This window comes from Parasteatoda tepidariorum, chromosome 2, assembly GCF_043381705.1.
Source record: "Parasteatoda tepidariorum isolate YZ-2023 chromosome 2, CAS_Ptep_4.0, whole genome shotgun sequence".
Taxonomy (NCBI): Eukaryota; Metazoa; Arthropoda; class Arachnida; order Araneae; family Theridiidae; genus Parasteatoda; species Parasteatoda tepidariorum.
This window is the reverse complement of record NC_092205.1, coordinates 69,439,164-69,459,204: the sequence shown is the minus strand read 5'-3', so window position 1 is coordinate 69,459,204 and position 20,041 is coordinate 69,439,164. Positions and strand designations below refer to the sequence as shown.

The following is a 20,041-nucleotide window of genomic DNA, read 5'->3' as shown; positions in this document are numbered from 1 at the left end:
TTTGTACAACATATAATTTTATTATGTTTCAACATTATGTTTTCTAAAAAGTAATGTGATATTTAATTTGTTTTATTTCTTGCTTAATAAACGCTTTTTATAAGTTCAAGGATCAGTCATCAATTATGCTTGCTTGGTAATTTTTCTTACGCACTTTTCTATTCCAATAACTACAACGATACGCGTGCGACAAATTCAGGCAGAGTCGTTTTTAATCAAAAATGATTCTTGTAAAATTTAAGGATTTGGTTTGGAATAATTGCTTATCAGAACGTTGTTGTTTTGATATGTTGATGTTTAAATTTTTATGTTAGGAGTTTTTGTATGATATGTATGATATGTATGATATGATGAATTTTATTCCGAAAATAAATTTTGTTTTATCCTTTTTGAAATTCTATTTTCGGAGCTCATAGCGTCAGCAATAGAAAACAATTAGTTGTTAAGCCGCTTTTCCACAAATCTGTCGTGAAGCAATTACATTGTTTTTTCAATGGCAATGTTTGATAATTAAATTTTTTCTATTATAGTATATACCCATTGTTAAAATTCTAGTCTTTAATTTTTGTTAAGAACTTCCGTACAGAAAAATAATATGTTTAGAATATTAATTTTTAAATATATATATATATCGATTAAATAAATTACGAATAAAAAATATAAACATTCAGAAAATTTAATAAAAAGGCATAGTTCTAAAATGAATAAAAAATTTCCCATGTCAATACCTAGAAATCATTTTAACTTACGCATTCAAACGTGCTCAAGAAGAAAAATTTAAGAAAGCAATATTTATATTCATTTCAATACAACAACAGAGAAAACTGTATAAAAAGAACAGAGAACAATAACAGGTAGAAAACCAATCACTTATCCAACAGAAATTCCATTTGGAAGCAAATCCAAAGTGGAAGCCAAATAAAAGACATCCAAAGAAGGAAAAAACATCCATTGGAATAAATTGATTTTTTTCCCCTTAGGAAAGAAAATATTAGAATTTGTCACTTAAAAAAGTGGTTCAAAGAACCGATACCGAACTTATAAAACGTCGAAGAACCGTAAGAAGATGAAGGTTTTTCGTAGATCAAAGAACAGAAGTTAAGTACTGCAAAGGAAAATTTGCATATTTCAATTTCAAGTTCTCAGAACTAGTGTTTGACATCCGAGAAATAGGAAGGAAATGGTTTCCAGTTCGTGCTGTTTGAGATTGTCACGCCAGTTCGTGACGAGGCTCGAGTTTAAGAGGATTTCTTGGAGCATTTCCCATTTCCTGATATGCCAATCGAAGATACTCTATGATGGACTTGGCGATTTAGATCTGGATTTAAACGATACCTTCTCGATGGGTCATATTTAAAGGGATCGAATGTTTGTCGCCAATGTATTCTGGCATGTTATTGGAAATGGAAACTGGTCAATATTAGAATATTTAAATCTTTGAGTGTTTATTTCCAAGTCTTAGAGTGCTGTTGTTGCTGCTTTTATTTATTTTAGACTACTTCTGTTGAGTTAGGAACTTTATTATTATAACGCACTGGCATACCTAATTTAAACTCTTTTTGAATAAGATTACATTATTTATATTTCAGAAATTCTATAATACAATTAAAAAAATTTAAAGTGTGTATGAAAATAATTTTTAAATTTAGATATAATGTGGAGTTTTTGATAAGTTATTTATATTTTTACTGTGTTTATATTATTATGCAAACGATGGATATATGTTTTGGTTATTTTTAAAAATAAAATATAATAAATAAATAATAAATTTTTAATAATTCTAAGGGCAATAAACATAAAAATGGATGAAAATATGCCACTGCCAATGCTATGGAAAACCGAAATTCTAACTTGTACATTATGACCACCCTGCTAATAAAATGTAGGACCACCTTTAGCCCTCAAAGCTGCTAGCACCCGCCGCGGCATTGATTCCACAAGGTGCTGATAGGTAGTCTGAGGTATCTGGTACCAAGCGCTCACCGACTGGTCCTGCAATTCCCTCACATTGCGAGGGGGTAGCGTGGCAACACGAATTTGGTTTTCCAAGTAGGATCACAAATGCTCTATTGTATTAAGGTCAGGTGAATTTGGTGGCCAAGACATGACTTGAAAGTCACTGGAATGTTCCTCAAACCAATCCATGACGATTCGACCCTTAGGACATGGTACATTATCCGGTTGGTAAACACCATCCTCCGCAGGAAAAACTGTTGCCATGAATGGGTGAACCTGGTCTTCAATTATGTTTAAGTAGCTTATAGACGTCAGGGATTGTTTTATGAGGATTATGGGTCCTAATGTGCCCCATGAAAACATTGTTCCCGGACGAGAAGCCATGAAAACCAGGGCGAGCCCATTGTTATAGATGGAGGATGGTCTTAATGTAATGGCTCTTGTGTGTATATCGTTTTCCGTTGTAATAAGACAGAGATAACAATTTTAACAATTTTGAAATACAGACAAACTGCGTCTTTTTACAGGCGTGACTGTCAAAAGGAGAGATAACATTTTTATGATAGTATCTGTATGCACTCAAGAGTAATTTGTGTGTATATACTTTTAAATTGGGATGCAATAAATACAATATCTTATAGTTTGATGCATGGAAGACATTAAATTACTATCGTACTTTGGTGTAACTTCGAATCTTAAATATAATGTATATCATTCAGTCCAGAAATATATATGAGATTGCCTTTTTTTATCTTTTGTATCTTTACATTTTATTGGCGTGATTTTACGAAACTACAAACACGCTGTTCATAGCTGTAGGATTCTGTTTAAATGTTTAAGCCTTCCTTCGAATTACCAACATGATTAACAATATGTTATAAAGAGATCAATAAGAACGCCAATTCAAAATGAAGATGGAGAACTTGTAATTACAAAAGTGTTAAAATTAAACGTGTGATTTCCCAGCAATTGGTTGATTTCATAAAAAATAAATTTTTTAGGTTTTACTTGAAAATTATGGTTGTCCTAACTGCGGTAGTTATTATTAAAAAAATTTTGGACCGAAAAATATGGAATATTCTAAAACTATGGAATATATTTATTTTAATTATACAATTTAGTTGGAAGAAGTTTAACTTTATTAATTTCCCCGACATTGTAAACGTTTGTTTTCATTTTATGGTCGAATATAAATGATATTCCATTACGTTACTGTTTTTAACTTACGGGTATTTGCAAAATTTATAATTTTCATTCACGTAAGTCAGTTCTTTTTTCACGGGCGCATGCGCATTTTACCGGAATTGACATTAATAGGTTGTGGCTGGGTGGCGCAGTTGGTTTGTCGTCGGCCTTCTGAGCCCAAGTGTGCGGGTACGAGCCCCGGCCCAGACACCGGATTTTCGGGATGCAGAAAATCCTCAACGGCCATGTCGTATGATTATGCGGCATGTAAAAGATCCCTGGAGTGCCTTATTGGCTCTTGGCATTTCCGGCAAAATTAAATTCCTAGTGCACTTTAGCATCCAAATAGAGTCTTGGTGCTGCCATCTAGTGTGGCAGAAACTAGACGTCCAAATTAACATGACCAACGGTATCTCACCCATTGTGGTGGTCCTGAAAGAGTGGATACCACCTCTGGAGAACGCACTAGGTCTGCTCATCGGCAAGACCGATTGTGCAGCTCATTGGAAATAAAATGAAAAAAAAAAAAAAAACATTAATAGGTTTGAAATACTTCAGATGTTCCCGGAAAGCACCGATCTCAGTGCTGACGTGAAATATCCTCAGAAATAGACGAATCATGGATTAGAATCTCCTTGTTCTTGGGCTAATAATAAGAAGATATCAACGTTTTCCTCCCCATGCAACGCAAATGCAGGTTAATTCCATTGAAAAGTCCTCTAGGAAGGCTAATTTGTATTAATGGTTCATTCAGGAGTTTTCTTGTCTTCTAAATTAGGCTCGAAATTACAAGGCTACGGAGTTAAACATAGAAAATTGAGTCGGTAGTTCAACGGTGGTAAGAAAATGTACGCAATGTTGCGTACCTTACGTATGCAATCGGACGTAAATGACGTCACCTTACGATAGGAGTGTGACGTAAGAGAGCGAAATTTCTTTAATATAAAATTTTAAGTTCAGATACCAAGATGCAAGTAGCATAATTACAAAAGTATAATTTATTATTAATCCTTTCTTTGAAAAAAATAAAATTCATGAATTTATACGAAAAATATATGTTTGATGAAATAATGTCCTTACAATAAAAAAATTTTACGTTTATGTTTTTTTGCAAAATTTAAATCATATCATGATATCGGTTTCGGATGCATGAGCATGATATCAATTCGAAAAGCCTTCATATATCGACTATAGCTACAAAAATATCTAGCGTTGAAATAAATTCTCAAGACCAAATACCCGGTTTCATATTTTATTGATCTATGACGCCAAACTAAGTAAAAATATATGAAATATATCTTTCTCAAACATATTTTCTTTATGCCAAACTATTGCTGTGTGGTTTGAGGTAAAACGAGTTCTCTCAAGCGCCATTTCTTTTTTACTATTTCCTGAAATGTTTTTGGAGTATGATTTGATAGAGATTTATATTTATCTTTTATTTTCATTTTCAAAGAAAGTCCAGAAAAAAAGTGTTGAGAGCAAATATAAAAAAAAATCGAAGCAAGAGTAGAGAAAAATAAAGCTCCTTTCGAAGGAAAAATTCTTTAAACAACCATATCTTCCGGAAGAACAGGGAGATTTTTTTATGCCTTCTAAAACGGGAGGGTGCAGAGAATTGGGGAATGGTAAATTATCTTCAGATAGTCTTAATGGATGATTTGACTCTGGAATTGTATACAGTTAAAGTTGTGGGGGACTAAAATTTTTCGAAAGTGCAGAAAGAAGATTAGATACTCTTTTAAAATGTATCAAGTTTATGAAATTTTCTTTTCTATCAGATTTTAAAAAAAAGAAAAGTGGTGCATTATGGAAAAATAATGCTAACTTGTTTTATTTTTATTTATTTAAACACATTTCCCAAAATTAACTCTATTCTTACAGAAAATGAAGATTGTTTTTTGAAAATAAAGCTTACAAATACTGATTTATAAACTATATATAGCATTGGTAAAATGAATAATCCCAAGAAAATGAAGCAAATAGATATGATAATATGATATAAAACTTAATTTGCTTCAAAAAAATATGAAGTTGATTATAATTGTCTACGTAATTTGAGAGCTCAAAAATAAGAGCCCAGACAACAAGTCTCGCCAGACGTGAGTAAGGAAAACAAAAGTGTTTTGCGACTGTAGACGTGAAGTAACCAAAGATGAAAAATAATTATGAAAAAACTATAAACTAGAAAATCAGTTTTTCGTGTTTTGTTTTTTCACCCTTAATATTTTTCTTATGTTCCATTCAAGGCCACCTTAAATTTTCTAGTTTTGCTTTAACCATCATTTACCATTTTTTGTTGGAAACTATACGTTTATTTCAAATCATTTTTGTTTTCTAAATTCGCGACTCGTGATTCTTGAGGATGGGCTCCTATTTTTGCACGCCCGAAACATGAATTATGCTTTATAGTGCTACACATGCAGTCGCATATCGGTAAATGAACACTTTTGTCGAAGCTTACAACTCCCAATTTGCTTACATGTTAATGTTAGAAAAATAAAACTGAAAAAACAAATAAATTGGACATGATGTTTTTGTAATACGCTCCATGCAATTTACCATTTTGAATAGAATATGAAAAAAAATTATCTTACAAACTATCATAACCGGTGTTTCTCAGTTTTTAATCTTTATTTAATTTAAATTTTTTTGCTTTTCTTGAATAAAATTTGGAAGCAAAAACGCAACATAATTCTATTAAAATTATTTTTTATAGCCTCTTTAAGTACAAATGCCGAGAATGCAGTTTATTAGATACATATGTAATAGTAATCAGAATGAATGCCTTTTTGAAAATGATATTAATTCTGATAAAAATAACAATTACCATTTTAAATGCGTACGAAAACTTTGTCTAAATGATCTCTTTCTATAAAATTTCGCTGCATTATTAGATTTTATATACATTTTAATGAAGCGTAAATTTTTAATTCTTTGCCTCAAGTGTCAACCTGTATTTATTTAAATACCTTAGTTAAATTAGCTAAACTGGCTACTTCAATAGATTAAAACGAAATAAAAGTTTAACTTGCTTTTTTATTTGTATTCTACAAAATTCTGGTAATTATATTCAATCAGGAAAAATAAATCAATTAATGCAAAATTCAATAATTCATTCATTCATAAAATTAACGATCAATTCCCTTAGTATTCAAATAATTTTGTTCTTACTTTCATTCATTTTAATTTTACTCCTAAAATTGTTTGTAAATCTTCCAAATATGCCATTCCTTGTAACATGCAAGTTTTATATTGCGAAAAACATATCATTACCATTTATGAACTACGATGACCCCACAATTTCATTTTTAAAAATAAAGCAATATCAGACGCAATCTAACGATAATGTTCTTATAACAGCATAATTCCTCAGAGACTTATCATAACACGCACGGAATACTTTTCAACTGAATTGCGTCTCTTATTGTATTCTTGGGAATATGTTGATGAAAAAATATGAGAAATTAATTGGAGTGGAAAAGGAAGCAATATTTATTTTCCTAGAATATTTAAATGCATATCTCCAGCATGGTAGAACATACATTTTATTTAACGATACTAAGCTTTAAGATGTAGGAAAATTATGCATTTTTTCTGAATGTTTCTGGGAGAAATTGTAAAGGGCTTTTTATCAATAAAAGCACGCAATTTTTTTTATATTTTGGTCCCTCTCCCCCATTTTTTTTACAATACATTATTATTTATAAATTATATTGGCTTCTTTAATTCAACCGATTCTTTTGTTTTATTGGTTTTCTCTTTTCTCTATTAGATTGCTGGTATCAGTGATTTTATTTCAAAACTGGTGTTCAGCAGTCCATTCAATTTTGAGTTTAGGACTATCAAATAATCAACTCTGTAGCCTCTTAATTTTGCGCCCAGCTTAGAAGACAAAAGACTTTTTGGATCAAGCATTAGGCAGCCATGATCTGTCTACCACTGAGGAGATTTTACGCCAACACTGTGATCGATGCTTATGTTTAATTTCAATTGAGAACAATTACCTAAATTAATTAAGCATCATTAACGTGAATCATATTATGACTAATTTTTACATTTCGCATAAACGAAATAGTTACAGTTCTATGTTAATTTTGCATTTTAGTACGTAGTTTTTTTTATTTCAATTAGAACCTAATAACTAGATAAATCAATTATTATTAGCATCAATAACTGCATGATGATTTGTATCGGCTCTGCTTCATGAATAAGTACTTTTTCTTCATCAAATTTTCTATTTAGTTCATAGTTTATTATTTTTATTTCAGCTACAGTATCAATAACCAAAATTAATTAAGCATCAATGGCGTCAAAATAGTGTAGCAAGTTTTTGGTTTTCTTCATAAAATTAATACCATTTCTCTAGTAATTATACTTCTTAGTAACTAATTAACTTTCCAGTATAAAGTTTATTTTTTAGCATATAGTTTATTTTTTATTTCCGTTAGTACATATTAAAAATTATAATAATTACAAAGCTTAATTAAGCATTATAGGCATCAATAATAGTATGGTGATTCACTGCGAATGGTGAACAGTATGGTGATTCACTTCCTGAAATGAATTCGCTTCATTTCCCTATTCATTTTTCTCATGAGTACATTTTACCAAAATTCATAAAGCAGCATTGACCTCAATAATAGTATGGCGTTTTTCTACCTATTTTCTAAGCGATTTAGAATTATTCCTCCATTAATTCTGCTTTAATTACTTGCATATAAGTTCATAGCATTTCCCTCGTTATTTTTGCTTACTTTACATAAGTTTTCAGAACACAACTTTATTTTTTTAAATATCAAATGCCGTAGATTTTAATTTCTTTAAGTTTCATAGAGTTTTAAAAGTATAATTATATAAAAAATATAAACTTGTGGCTTCATAATACTTAAGAAGCACTAATTTTTAACGTAGTCCACCCAGACTACCACGGTCATTTTAATCATTGAATTTGACAAAAAAAATTTNAATAACTGCATGATGATTTGTATTGGCTCTGCTTCATGAATAAGTACTTTTTCTTCGTCAAATTTTCTATTTAGTTCATAGTTTATTATTTTTATTTCAGCTACAGTATCAATAACCAAAATTAATTAAGCATCAATGGCGTCAAAATAGTGTAGCAAGTTTTTGGTTTTCTTCATAAAATTAATACCATTTCTCCAGTAATTATACTTCTTAGTAACTAATTAACTTTCCAGTATAAAGTTTATTTTTTAGTATATAGTTTATTTTTTATTTCCGTTAGTACATATTAAAAATTATAATAATTACAAAGCTTAATTAAGCCTTATAGGCATCAATAATAGTATGGTGATTCACTGCAATTCTTCCTGAAATGAATTCGTTTCATTTCCCTATTCATTTTCTCTCTTGAGTACATTTTACCAAAATTCATAAAGCAGCATTGGCCTCAATAATGGTATGGTGTTTTTCTACCTATTTTCTTGGCGACTTAGAATTATTTCTCCATTAATTTTGCTTTAATTACATGCATATAAGTACATAGCATTTCCCTCGTTATTTTTTCTTTACTTTACATAAGTTTTCAGAACATAACTTTATATTTTTTATATCAAATGCCGTAGATTTTAATTTTTTTAAATTTTATAGAGTTTTAAAAGTATAATTATATAAAAAATATAAACTTGTGACTTCATTATACTTAAGAAACACTAATTTTTAACGTAGTCCACCCAGACTACCACGGTCATTTTGATCATTGAATTTGACAAAAAGAATAAAAAAATTAAATATATAAGAGCATGGAATTAACCCCTTTTGATTAATGAGAGCTATAAGCAAGCAAACATCACTGGCACTACCTTTAAAATCGTTTGCAGTTTCATTTATAAAGATGCCACGAGCTCTAAACCAATGAGAAAATTTTATTGTTTAAATGTTTTCCTGAACTAGCAAATTTTGCCATTTTTCTCTCTGCCTAAATTTCCTGACGATATAGCAAACGATGCGGAAGTTATAAAAGCGATATACAAACTCTCAATTTTATTATAATCGTTAAAAGCAACACGTGTGTTAAAATAATTTGATTTTCTGTTGAGGCAAAAACCTGCCCAGCTTTCTTTTCGTTTTACGAAATAGTTTTACAATTTCCAATGAATTCTAATATCCTCAAAGTAACGCATCTCAAAAACAAAATAAGCGAAGCATTTATACCGAAGGCGTCATCAGGATAGAATGAAAAATTTAGAAAAATGCTTACACACGTCTGAAAATTTAATAACCTTTAACGATATGTTTCCGGAAAGCTCTGAATCGCAATCGGTTCACTGCCTTCAAACGAATCAATAAAGAATTTTTGCCGATCAATCAGAGAACAGAACAAAATTCTTCTTCGAATTCCTCTGAGCACTTTCCTAGGGAAAAAGGTAGGCTGAGGTAAAAGATTCGTATTTCTAAAACAGCAACAATTTCATAGATTTCACTGCATCCGCTTTTAGGTAAGGCGGAAATTTCCCAGCAGCGTTTGCGAAAGATTTTAAGGTTTAAATCGTGTATTGATGCTTCATTAACTCAACGAATTGTATTTTTTCTTCATATACGGGTTTCGAATGAATAGTTTATGTGATTTCGGGCAATTTTTCATTCCAATTAGTACATTTTACCAAAATTATTCAAACTGCATTGGCGTCAAATAATAGTATGGCGATTTTTTCCCCATCTCCGAAGCGATTTAGTACTATTTCTCCATTAATTTTGATTTAATTACATAGCATTTCCTTTATTATTTTTGCTTTTCATTACACAAATTTTCAGAACAAAATTATTTAGATTCAACTTTTGTACTTGCCAATATAGGAATTGCGAAATTGAAGTTATTTTTCTGGAGTATTATGATACGATGTTATTGTAATTATGATACGAAAATAACGATTTACGCTTCTTGCGTCTTAAGAAAAATTGTTTAATTTCTCCCGAATTTTAAGTATTTCAAAAGAGCTGAACATAAGGATCTAGCAGCTATTGAAATTTAAAATATAGGTTGTTAATTCGTTTTTTTTTTTTTTTTTTTTGCATTTTAGTCACATTAGTATTCCATTTGAAATGAAAGATAAAATGTCAAAAAAATCTGCTGAGAAATAAAAACAATTATTTGTGTACTATATTCATAATTGCAAATGGAAGACAATGGGTAATATCGAATTTCGAGCGAATAGATCGTGTAATGTTTGGCAAATCATTTACATTCGAGTTTCGTATTTGCCTATATAGGAACACATAAATTATAATTATTTTTTTCGGAGCATAATGATAGGAAATTATTGTAATTATGAGACAAAAATAACAATTTATGCATTTTGTGTTTTACGAAAAATTTTCTGATTTCCGCAGAGCAACCCTTAAATATTTCAAAAGAATTAAATATAAAGATCTAACAGGTATTAAAAATTACAATATTGGTTGATAAATAATCTTTACACATTTTAGTCACATTATAATTATATTCGAAGTAAAAGATAAAATGTAAAAAAAATAATAATAAACCGAGGAAAAAAAACGAAACATCTATCTGTATGCTATACTGACAATAGCGATTGGAAGAGGAAGTTACGTGAATGTGTAATATCGGATTTCGAATGAATAGTTCGTGCAAATTTGGGCAAAATTATTCAGATTCGAGTTCCCTATCTACCAATATAGGAGTAGTTAAATTATAATTATTTTATCCAGAGTATAATACTACGAAATTAGTGTGATTCAAAAATAACGATTTATGTTTTTTGCGTTTTAAAAAAAGTTGTCTGATTTCTACAGAGTAGTTTTTAAATATTTCAAGTAATTAAATATTATATAAATGTTAAATATTAAATATTTATATAAAAAGATCTAACAGGTATTAAAATTTGAAATATCAGTAGCGCGATTGTTTTTTATATAATTTAGTCACATTATCCGCACGATAGTTGAAGTAAAAGATAAAATATTAAAATATTCTCCAGAGAAAAACAACGAAAACATCAGAATTAATAAGGGGCCGTTCAAATATTGCGTAAGCACATGATGAGGGAGTTAAGTTTTGTGATATGATTTCTGCTGGAGCTTGCTCTAGATTATTGAGATCAGCGTAAGCACTGCTTACGTAACACATTCAAATCTTTTTATTTTCAAAATTGTCGCAAAAAGTAAAATTAACAAATTAACAATAAGTTACGCAAAGAAAAATTTAAATTTAGAGCAAATGTTGAATTTGGGAAAGGAAAGAATTCGAAAAGAATTTCTTTGAGTTTGAGAGCTCAACTGCCCAACATTTTATAAAAGAAATAAAAAAAATAAACATATGCAAAGTTATAACTTTTATTTTAACTGATCTTTAGAATTAGATTACAAGAAAAGTAAAAAAAAAGAAAAAACATATTAAAAAAAAACAAAATAAAAGAAACAGAGGAAAGAGTTGAGAACTTGTTACTACGTAAGCATTGGAGAGAGTTTGTGGCATGCTTAAATTTGCTGACAAGGGGAAAACGGGAATCCAAAATTGCCAAAAATATTCTTACATAATATTTGAACGACCCCTAACTGCAATTACAAGAGAGATGAGTAATAAATTTTTAAAGTTAGGCTAAGGATATAAGGGATATAAGGGAAATATAAAATAAATATATTAAGTTCTATTTGGCATATTGGATCTTGCCTTTTTTGGAAGAGTAAAAATATGCGAATTTAAAATGGATAATCTAAAATATGTTGAATTATTAAGCCTTCAAATAACATCATTGTTATCGTCTGAGAAATAAAAACTACCGTTCGAAAAGAACTAAAAAATAAGTAAATACAAAATGAGATAGCATATTTCCAAGGAAAATAAGTAATTCTTTTTAAATATTCAACAACGTTGTTTTTTTGCAAAAAAAAAGAAAAAAATCTTCTCCTTCTATATTTATGATAAATCTAAACAATTTTTAAATTCTCGGTAATTTGTATGTTGTTGAACAAAGTCTTTCATATTTAAATATCCATGGCAGTACATAGTTAAGCATTTAAAATAACAATTTACGTTACTTTTTAATATTTTAATATAACCATCTAAGTTTGAGGGCTTTAACATTTTTAACGGTGTATTATAATTCTATTTTCTCTACAAATATGTAAAAATAATTTAATTTGTATTAATAATCCAAATTAATAACGAACATTGACAAATAAATAAGAAGAATAAGAAATTTTTTGAACAATTCTTGCTTTTCCATTTAAATAAATTCCATTCTCGTTATAAGAGAAAAAATATATTCGAATGGGTGTGTTATTAGTAAAAACAATCATATATATTTAATAAATTATGATTTTATTCGAGTCTATTTTTGATAAATTTGAGTCTATTCTTGTCTATAGCGGCAGGTACAATCAGTAAAAAATAAGTAAGTTAAAAACTACCAGAATATGTTCAAATTTACAGTATTTCTGGCTCTATGGTTACACCAAAGAGGCAGAAAAGTTTTACCAAACGCTTTGGAAAAGACTTTGGTAAAATTGACAATAAAATATGGTTTTAAAATATATGATAAAATTTGGTAAATGTAGTGATAAGTTCTAATTTTATCATGATACCTTAGAGCATGTCATAAAAACCACTTATTCGTTTAAAATTACTTTTCAGTTTTTTATTTTTTACAAAGCTTGCGCACGTAGAAAAAAAATTTCTGGTAAGATTACCATAATGTATGCTAATAACATTTCTGGTTAAAAAAAAACTAATTCTGGTAATAAAGACCAAAATATACGGTATTTAAGCCATTCACTTGGTAATTTTCCGTCCACGCAGTAATTGTTTATAGGAAATTCTATAACAATGGTTTACTAGAAATTCCGGTATTCAAAATTATAATTCTTATTACCATACAAAACTCAAAAGTTAATTTTACCGAATAAATAGTTATTACTCTGTGCTGTAAGGTATCGCGATAAAATTACCAAATTTAATCAAATATTATAAAACCATACTTTATTGATATTTTTACCAAAATCTTTACCAAAGCGTTTTGGTTAAAATTACATAAAGCTAGTTCCCATGAAGCTAGAAACATGGTAAGTTTAACCATATTCGCTTTTTATTCGTTTATGCTTTAACCAGACATTTTTTTTAGTGTGGTAATAGGAGCTAAAATTTTGAAAACTAGAATTTCTGGCAAATCTTTACCATATGAACAGAAAACTACCTATTTAATGAAAAACTACCTATTTAGTGATTTAAATACTGTATATTTTGGTTTTATAAACTATAATTATGTTATTTTACCAGAAAGGTCACTATCATCTTTACCATTTTGTTTCACTCTATCTAAACTGCATTGTGCATAGTAGCGCTCAACAAATAAAATATAAAGACCAATTATAAATCGAAAAAGGAAGTTTCGGACTCTTCAAACAAGAATTCCAATTACCATTCTTCAGAAAGAGAAAAAAATGACATTCCTTCTTTATCACATGAATTCACACAATATCTAGAACTCATTAAAACAGTATTAATAAAGGATAGGTTTGTGCAATAACCATCAGGCAAAGAATATTACTAAAGTCAGCAATCGACTATCATTAGTGATCTTGGGTAAATGAATAACATTTTCAAAGAAGTTTTGTTTGAATTTAACGTAACGTAAAATATGCAGCTTTTGCTAACTGTGAAAGCGTCCTAATTAAACTTTGTATGAAAGTTTAAATTAGGATATAATAATACAAATTCAATGCAAGAGAATTGCACTTTTTATACAAAGATGTATACCGTTAGCTCGACTCATTTCTTCTTAATTATACTAATAGTTTTTATAAAATATATTTTAAGGCTGAAATATTTTGTAAGAAATAACGATTTGAAATAGATATTCCATAGCAGTTTATTGTCATGCGTGAAGTCATTTGATTGTTATCGATTACAAAGTCAATTTTTCAAATCTCTCACTCAATTAAATAATAGTCAGGAAATCAATTGGTTCACGCATCATTTCTGATAATTTTATCAGCTTTTAAATCACTTATTCACTCACTGAAGATTAACTGATGTTCTTTAAGAGTAAACTAAGTATGATCAGACAGCCAATATTTTATTCAGGTTCAATTTTGCACTGATTTTTGAGAGTGTGTCTTAAGTACGATCTGAAAACCATAACCTTCTTCTGGTTCAATTTTGAACCGATGTTTCTGAGCTGTCACGATCGGACAGCTAAAATTTTATTTTGGTTCAGTCTTGCACTGATTTTTCTGAGAATGTCTTCAATACGATCTGAATGTCGAAACTTCATTCTGATCCAATTTAGAACTAATTTCTATGATATTGTCTTAGATACGATTTGAAAGTCAAGCCTTTTTTCTAGTTTAATCTACCACCGTTTTTTATGAGAGTGTCCTAAGTACAAACTGAAGGCAAAACTTCATGATGTTTAGACCTTGCAGTGATTTTTCTGAGAATGTACTAAGCGAAAAAAACTTCTTCCTTGTTCTAAGTAAATAAAGTTTTAAAAGCTTAAAATTCCAGGTCAAAGAAAATTTTTATTTCTAATCAGGTTGATTTCCCCCTATTTTTGGTACCTAGTTTCTGAAATCAGATTTGTAGGCTCTTTTATGGGTGAGACAAATGCTTGAATATCCTTAGAAATTTTGCCCAACGAAGTGTAATAGTGCTTAAGACAAGTTTACCCTCCAAAAAAGATAACTGCTTTTATAATTGCTAACTCAATGATAAAAAAAAACTCTCAGCTGTTGGTAATAGTTGAATCATTACTTTCACGATCAGCCTTTATTTATAGATGTGTCTCATTAACAATATGCTCTTCTGAGAATATTTCTTTAAATACGCTTTTAAAAAAATCCCATTAAATTTACGGATTTAAACTGGCAACTGTTACTTTTAAATTGGATTGATTGTGCTAAACCTTAAAATTTACGAAGTAAATCCGTAGTCTCAAAAACGTTTTACTATACAAGAACAAATTTTTTCTCTGAAAATTAGGAAGAGGATACATAATATAACTTTTTTTCCCTTTTTTTTACCGTAAAAGATTAAGTTAATTAAAAAAAATTAAATCTGTTGTTTCAACACACTTTTACCATGTGAGAACAAGTATTCTCCTTGAAAGTCACGAAAGAAATCTGTACTCACACAAGAATACGTCGGCAGAATGTGTATCGATTACTCATCGCTGGGATTCGTACCTAGGGCACTTCATTGAGAAGTACGAACCCTGTCCCCAGCGGCACTGTGACTCAAGTGTTTTAAACTTAATTCATTATGAAAGTGAGAATTTCACTTTAATATTGTATCTATTTGACAAACTTGAATCGTCTAACTTATTGGATATTCAAAATCATACAATAATTGCAAAAAAAAAGAAGAGCACGTGTAGAAAATAATCGTAAAATACTTTGAGGAAAGGTAAAATTCTATTATGGAACTTGAAACAACATGGCAAACACTAGACTATGAGCTGACGGTTTTATTCGGTTTGTGATTAGGGTTGAAAATTAAGAAAAACCGTTTTGCAAACAGAACAGTTTCAAACCGTTAAATTTAAGGAAAATTCCGAAATAAATGGCAAATAATTTTTACAGTGTATCAACTAAATACTACCTATTATAATTGTAAAAAATTTAAGATTAAAAACTAGTCATATCATTATAAACTTTAAAGTATAGTTTTGTGTATCACAAAAAGAACTATAATAATAATAATAATACTTCAATGGAATTAAAAATGAAATTTAATGCAACTTATTCAAAATTTTTTTGTTTGTAATACATAAATAGTTATTTTATCGAAACGAACTGAAGAGTTCTTCATTCGAACTGAAGAGTTCTGAAGATGCAGAATATAGTTGATGTGAAAGTAAATGCGTTCTTTCACTGCAAACAAAAATCTTTAATGTCAAATAACATTTCAAAGGAAACGATCTATTGCATATTCTTTTAAAAGTGACGGAGGTTGAGGCGAGGGGAGAAAAAGTCTCTTAAAAGTATATACCGGAAAAACATTTTCTATTAAAACACTTTTCAGAGACGTTTTTACAAAGATAAGATAGGAACGGTAAGAGCTTTAAGTCTTGGACAAATTTATCGTCCATTTTCCTTTCCTTTTCTACCCTCAAATAGATAAGAAATAGAATCTTTGAGTAATAATGTTGTGAAATATGTCTTTTTTTTAGAGCATTGATATTACCTTTCATAAATATTTCTAAGATAAAGAAATAACTTAGCTTTTTCATTAATTTTTTTTTATTATTTTTTTACACTCAAATTTAAACAACATTATGCAATTGAAGGGATTCTAAACTAAACAAAACGAAAAAAACGAGGACTGCATTAGTTTGTATGAATATAGATTTAATTAAATGTATCTATTTTTATTACTAGACGAGTTGTTCTTAAGATGACCGAAGATTTAAAAACTAATTAAAGAAAATTAGGAAAAAGACAGAAATGTGGGATTTGTTGCCTACTATTTGAGGAAACATGAGTATTTTTTCGGAACATGTTTCAAAATTAACTGCAAAGCGTGTCAATAGATGGTGCTAGTATAGAAAATGCATTGATTAACTTTGAAAAATGTACTATTTATAAGTTATTGAATCAATTTGAGAACAATATATTTAAAATAACCACCACGTGATGTGTACTCCAAGGATAAAGTTAAAATACATTCTTATAAATATTTCAATTAGCTAATTCTGATTACGCCGTAAATACTATTGTTGTGTAGTCAACTGCGCCCTCTTTTGATAATCTCTGTAAATGATTTTAAACCTGATGTGAATAAATTTCTGGTTTCCACCACATCAAACAATGCACTCTGACCTCCTTTTATTTTTCCTTAATGATATGTCTCGTATATATTTAAAAGCATCTGGAGTTAGAGAACCTTAAACGGCATTAAGAATTCTAAATTAAACGCAGATTAGAGGGGAAGGATTCATCTTTAGTTAAAAAGCAAATCCTAATAAGGGTTTCAAATTGAGAAATAAAAAGTAAAAAAAATATATATATATATTTTATACAGCTGCTTCTATGCATCTATTACATCGATATTGTAATCTTGATATTGCACATTAATCAATCTTGATATAGCAAAATACAAAGTATGAGATTTGTAATAAATTTTTTAAAAATTTATTTATTGTTTTCACAGCTGCCAATACAACTCCTGTAACCTCTTCAGTAGTGTCTTTAGAAGAAGATGCAACAAGTAAATAACTATATATTTTAATTCTTATTTTACTGTTTTAAGTATGGTAATTTCATTCAATGTATTAAAACAAATTAAATATTCATATATAAAATTAACTAACCCCTCGTTTATTTATTATTGGTTCGAAACTATACATTTTTCTCGATTCCTTTTTTAAACTGTTTTAGTAAAGATAGTGATTTAAAAGGATTTAATATCATAAAAATACATTTTTATTTAAACTGTTTATTTAGGAATGTTATTTTGCGACTACATAACTAAACTGAGGATAGTTATAGTATTTATATATTTAGAACAAAACAAAAATTCCATAGAAATAGAAATTAAAATAAAAGTTTTCTAGAAAAATTAAAGTTATCTAAAGAATGATAAAAAAAGCGATGAACAAAAGTAATAAAATCTGATAAACAATAGGAATTTTATAATAAAAGTTAAATCTATATTTGACTTATGGAAAGTAATGTAACAGTCAACACCATTAATAAGCAACTTACCATAAATATTGTCAAAAATAGTATTAGAGCACTTTGCTATAAAGATTAAAAGAATACTGAAACATAGTATTTTACTAATTCTCCTGTAGCATTCTGATACATAACAATTGTTTATTTCTCACAAATCTTTCACAATTGGTAAATGCTTCCTAAAGTTTATTAAAATGGAAATTGATCCTAAGATTAAAGAATTGAGATTTTTTGCTGTATTATTACACAAAATGAGAATTAACAGAAAACCTTTTACTTAGTAACTAATAAATGTGTCCATTTCCTTCAAAAGAGATTTGATAAAATGATAAGAACTATTGCTTCATATAATAAAATTACTTTTGTTTATAATGTACACGCTGACCGATTTGTTTATAACGAGATAATTTAAACCTAGGCAATTTCCTCGTTAAAACAGGATGTTTGTTTCACACTAGTTGGCTGAACTTATCAATCATTTAGACTACAATTAACTCCTTGCCTACCGGGGAAAATTTCGAGGTTCATTTTCCCAGTTCCCTCTGTTTCCACAGAAGCGCGTGTATTTTTGGTGTGTATTGGAGAAAAAGAAGAGGCACTCTTCTCAATTTAATCACAACTCTTGTCTGAAAGTCTTTAAAATCACTCTTCTAATCATTCAAAATAGAATAAAAAGCTCTTCAATGCTGTGGGAGTAGCTTGACTGATAGTAGTGCAGGGCAAGCACTGCGCAAAGCGTACTTCGAAGAAGCGTATATATACCCCAGGCTCAGTTAACGCATCATCTTTGCGAAGCGTGTGTATACGCCAACGACTGTCGAGGCGTTAACAAAAATGGACTAATCCTTAAATACATGCATTGATTTTTACTGATAAATATATATACGTGTAAGAACATGTGTGCATTTATCAGTACTTTGACGTGTATTGAATATTTAAAACTTAGCAATTTATCTCAAATTTCATTTCTTTAAAGATGGTGATTTCTTTCCTATCACAGTCAGACTACAGACTTTTCAAACATTTTTTCAAAAACATGGAGACAGACATAGGGGCAACAGAAACAGCAAGTGGCAAAGAATGTATTCAATGGTTTACATTGTAGTAGTTTGTATTTTCTGATAGTTACTGCAATAACAACCCATAACACCTTATCAGCAGTTTCCGTTATAGCTCTCTGCTCTTGACTGGTTTGTTTGCTTTTCAAACATTTTGTCGAAAACATGGAAGCAGACATATTTCCAACAGAAACAGCAAGTCGCAGAAAAGTATTCAATGTTTTGCCTTGTTATAGTTTGTATTTTTTGATAGTTACTGCAATAACAACTCATAACACCTTATCAGCAGTTTCCGTTATAGCTCTTTGATTTGGACAGGTTCGCTTGCTTTTCAAACATTTTGTCAAAAAATGGAAGCAGACATATGGTCAACAGAAACAGCAAGTCGTAAAGAAAGTATTCAATGTTTTGCGTTATTATAGTTTGAATTTTTTGATAGTTACTGCAATAACAGCCCATAACACTTTATCAGCAGTTTCCGTTATAGTTCTCTGGTCTTCAATGGTTAGTTGGTTAATGTTAAAACAATTTACGATAAATCGCACAATGTTTTTTTTTTATCGTCCATCAACATACAAATTTTATGTAAATGGAACAACAAGGTTGTTTTAAAACAGTGTAGTAAAACAGTGGTTTAAAACAGTGATAAATCAATCATTCATTTAAATTTTTGCTCCTTAAATCTAGAATATTATCAAGTTAGGGCTTCCTATTTATGAGGTCAACTCCTCTTATTGAAATTAAAAAAAGAAATACCAGTTTAAATGTAATTTTTATTACCATTCTTTTAAAGCGAGTAATTTTGATATTACTGGGTAAAAATAAAAGTAAAAAATTATAAATGTAATATTTAAACTTCAGATAAATAACAATGTGCAAACTGTTCATTAAATACTTTTAAACTGCTTCAATTCCATTTCTAAGGTACCTTAATTTATAGTTGAAGTTAATAAAGTAAGACTAGATGCAACCATCGCATCTATATTGACAGCTACATATTCAGAAGCTTTTAGAGTTTAAATGGAAATGTTATAATATCTGATACACATCAAGTTCGATATTGTGAAACTGTTACCCTAAGGAATCTGACCATCAATTTCAAAGCGAACTAATGAACATTTGTCGCAACTCCTAAGGAGGAACTTGATAATAAATTTAATGGAACTAGGCGAGTGAAATGTAAACCA

At 29.3% G+C, this 20,041-nt stretch overlaps 1 protein-coding gene across 3 annotated transcripts in view; it reads left to right on the top strand.

Annotated features, from left to right (window-relative positions):
• Window positions 1–20,041, top strand: part of LOC107454120 (cubilin-like) — a 315,269-nt gene that overhangs the window by 257,937 nt on the left and 37,291 nt on the right. For all 3 annotated transcript variants that reach the window (XM_071177702.1, XM_071177704.1, XM_016071191.3), the window contains one exon: window positions 17,273–17,329. In XM_071177702.1, coding sequence (XP_071033803.1) covers window positions 17,273–17,329 — 57 coding nt within the window. The remainder of the gene's footprint in view (window positions 1–17,272; window positions 17,330–20,041) is intronic.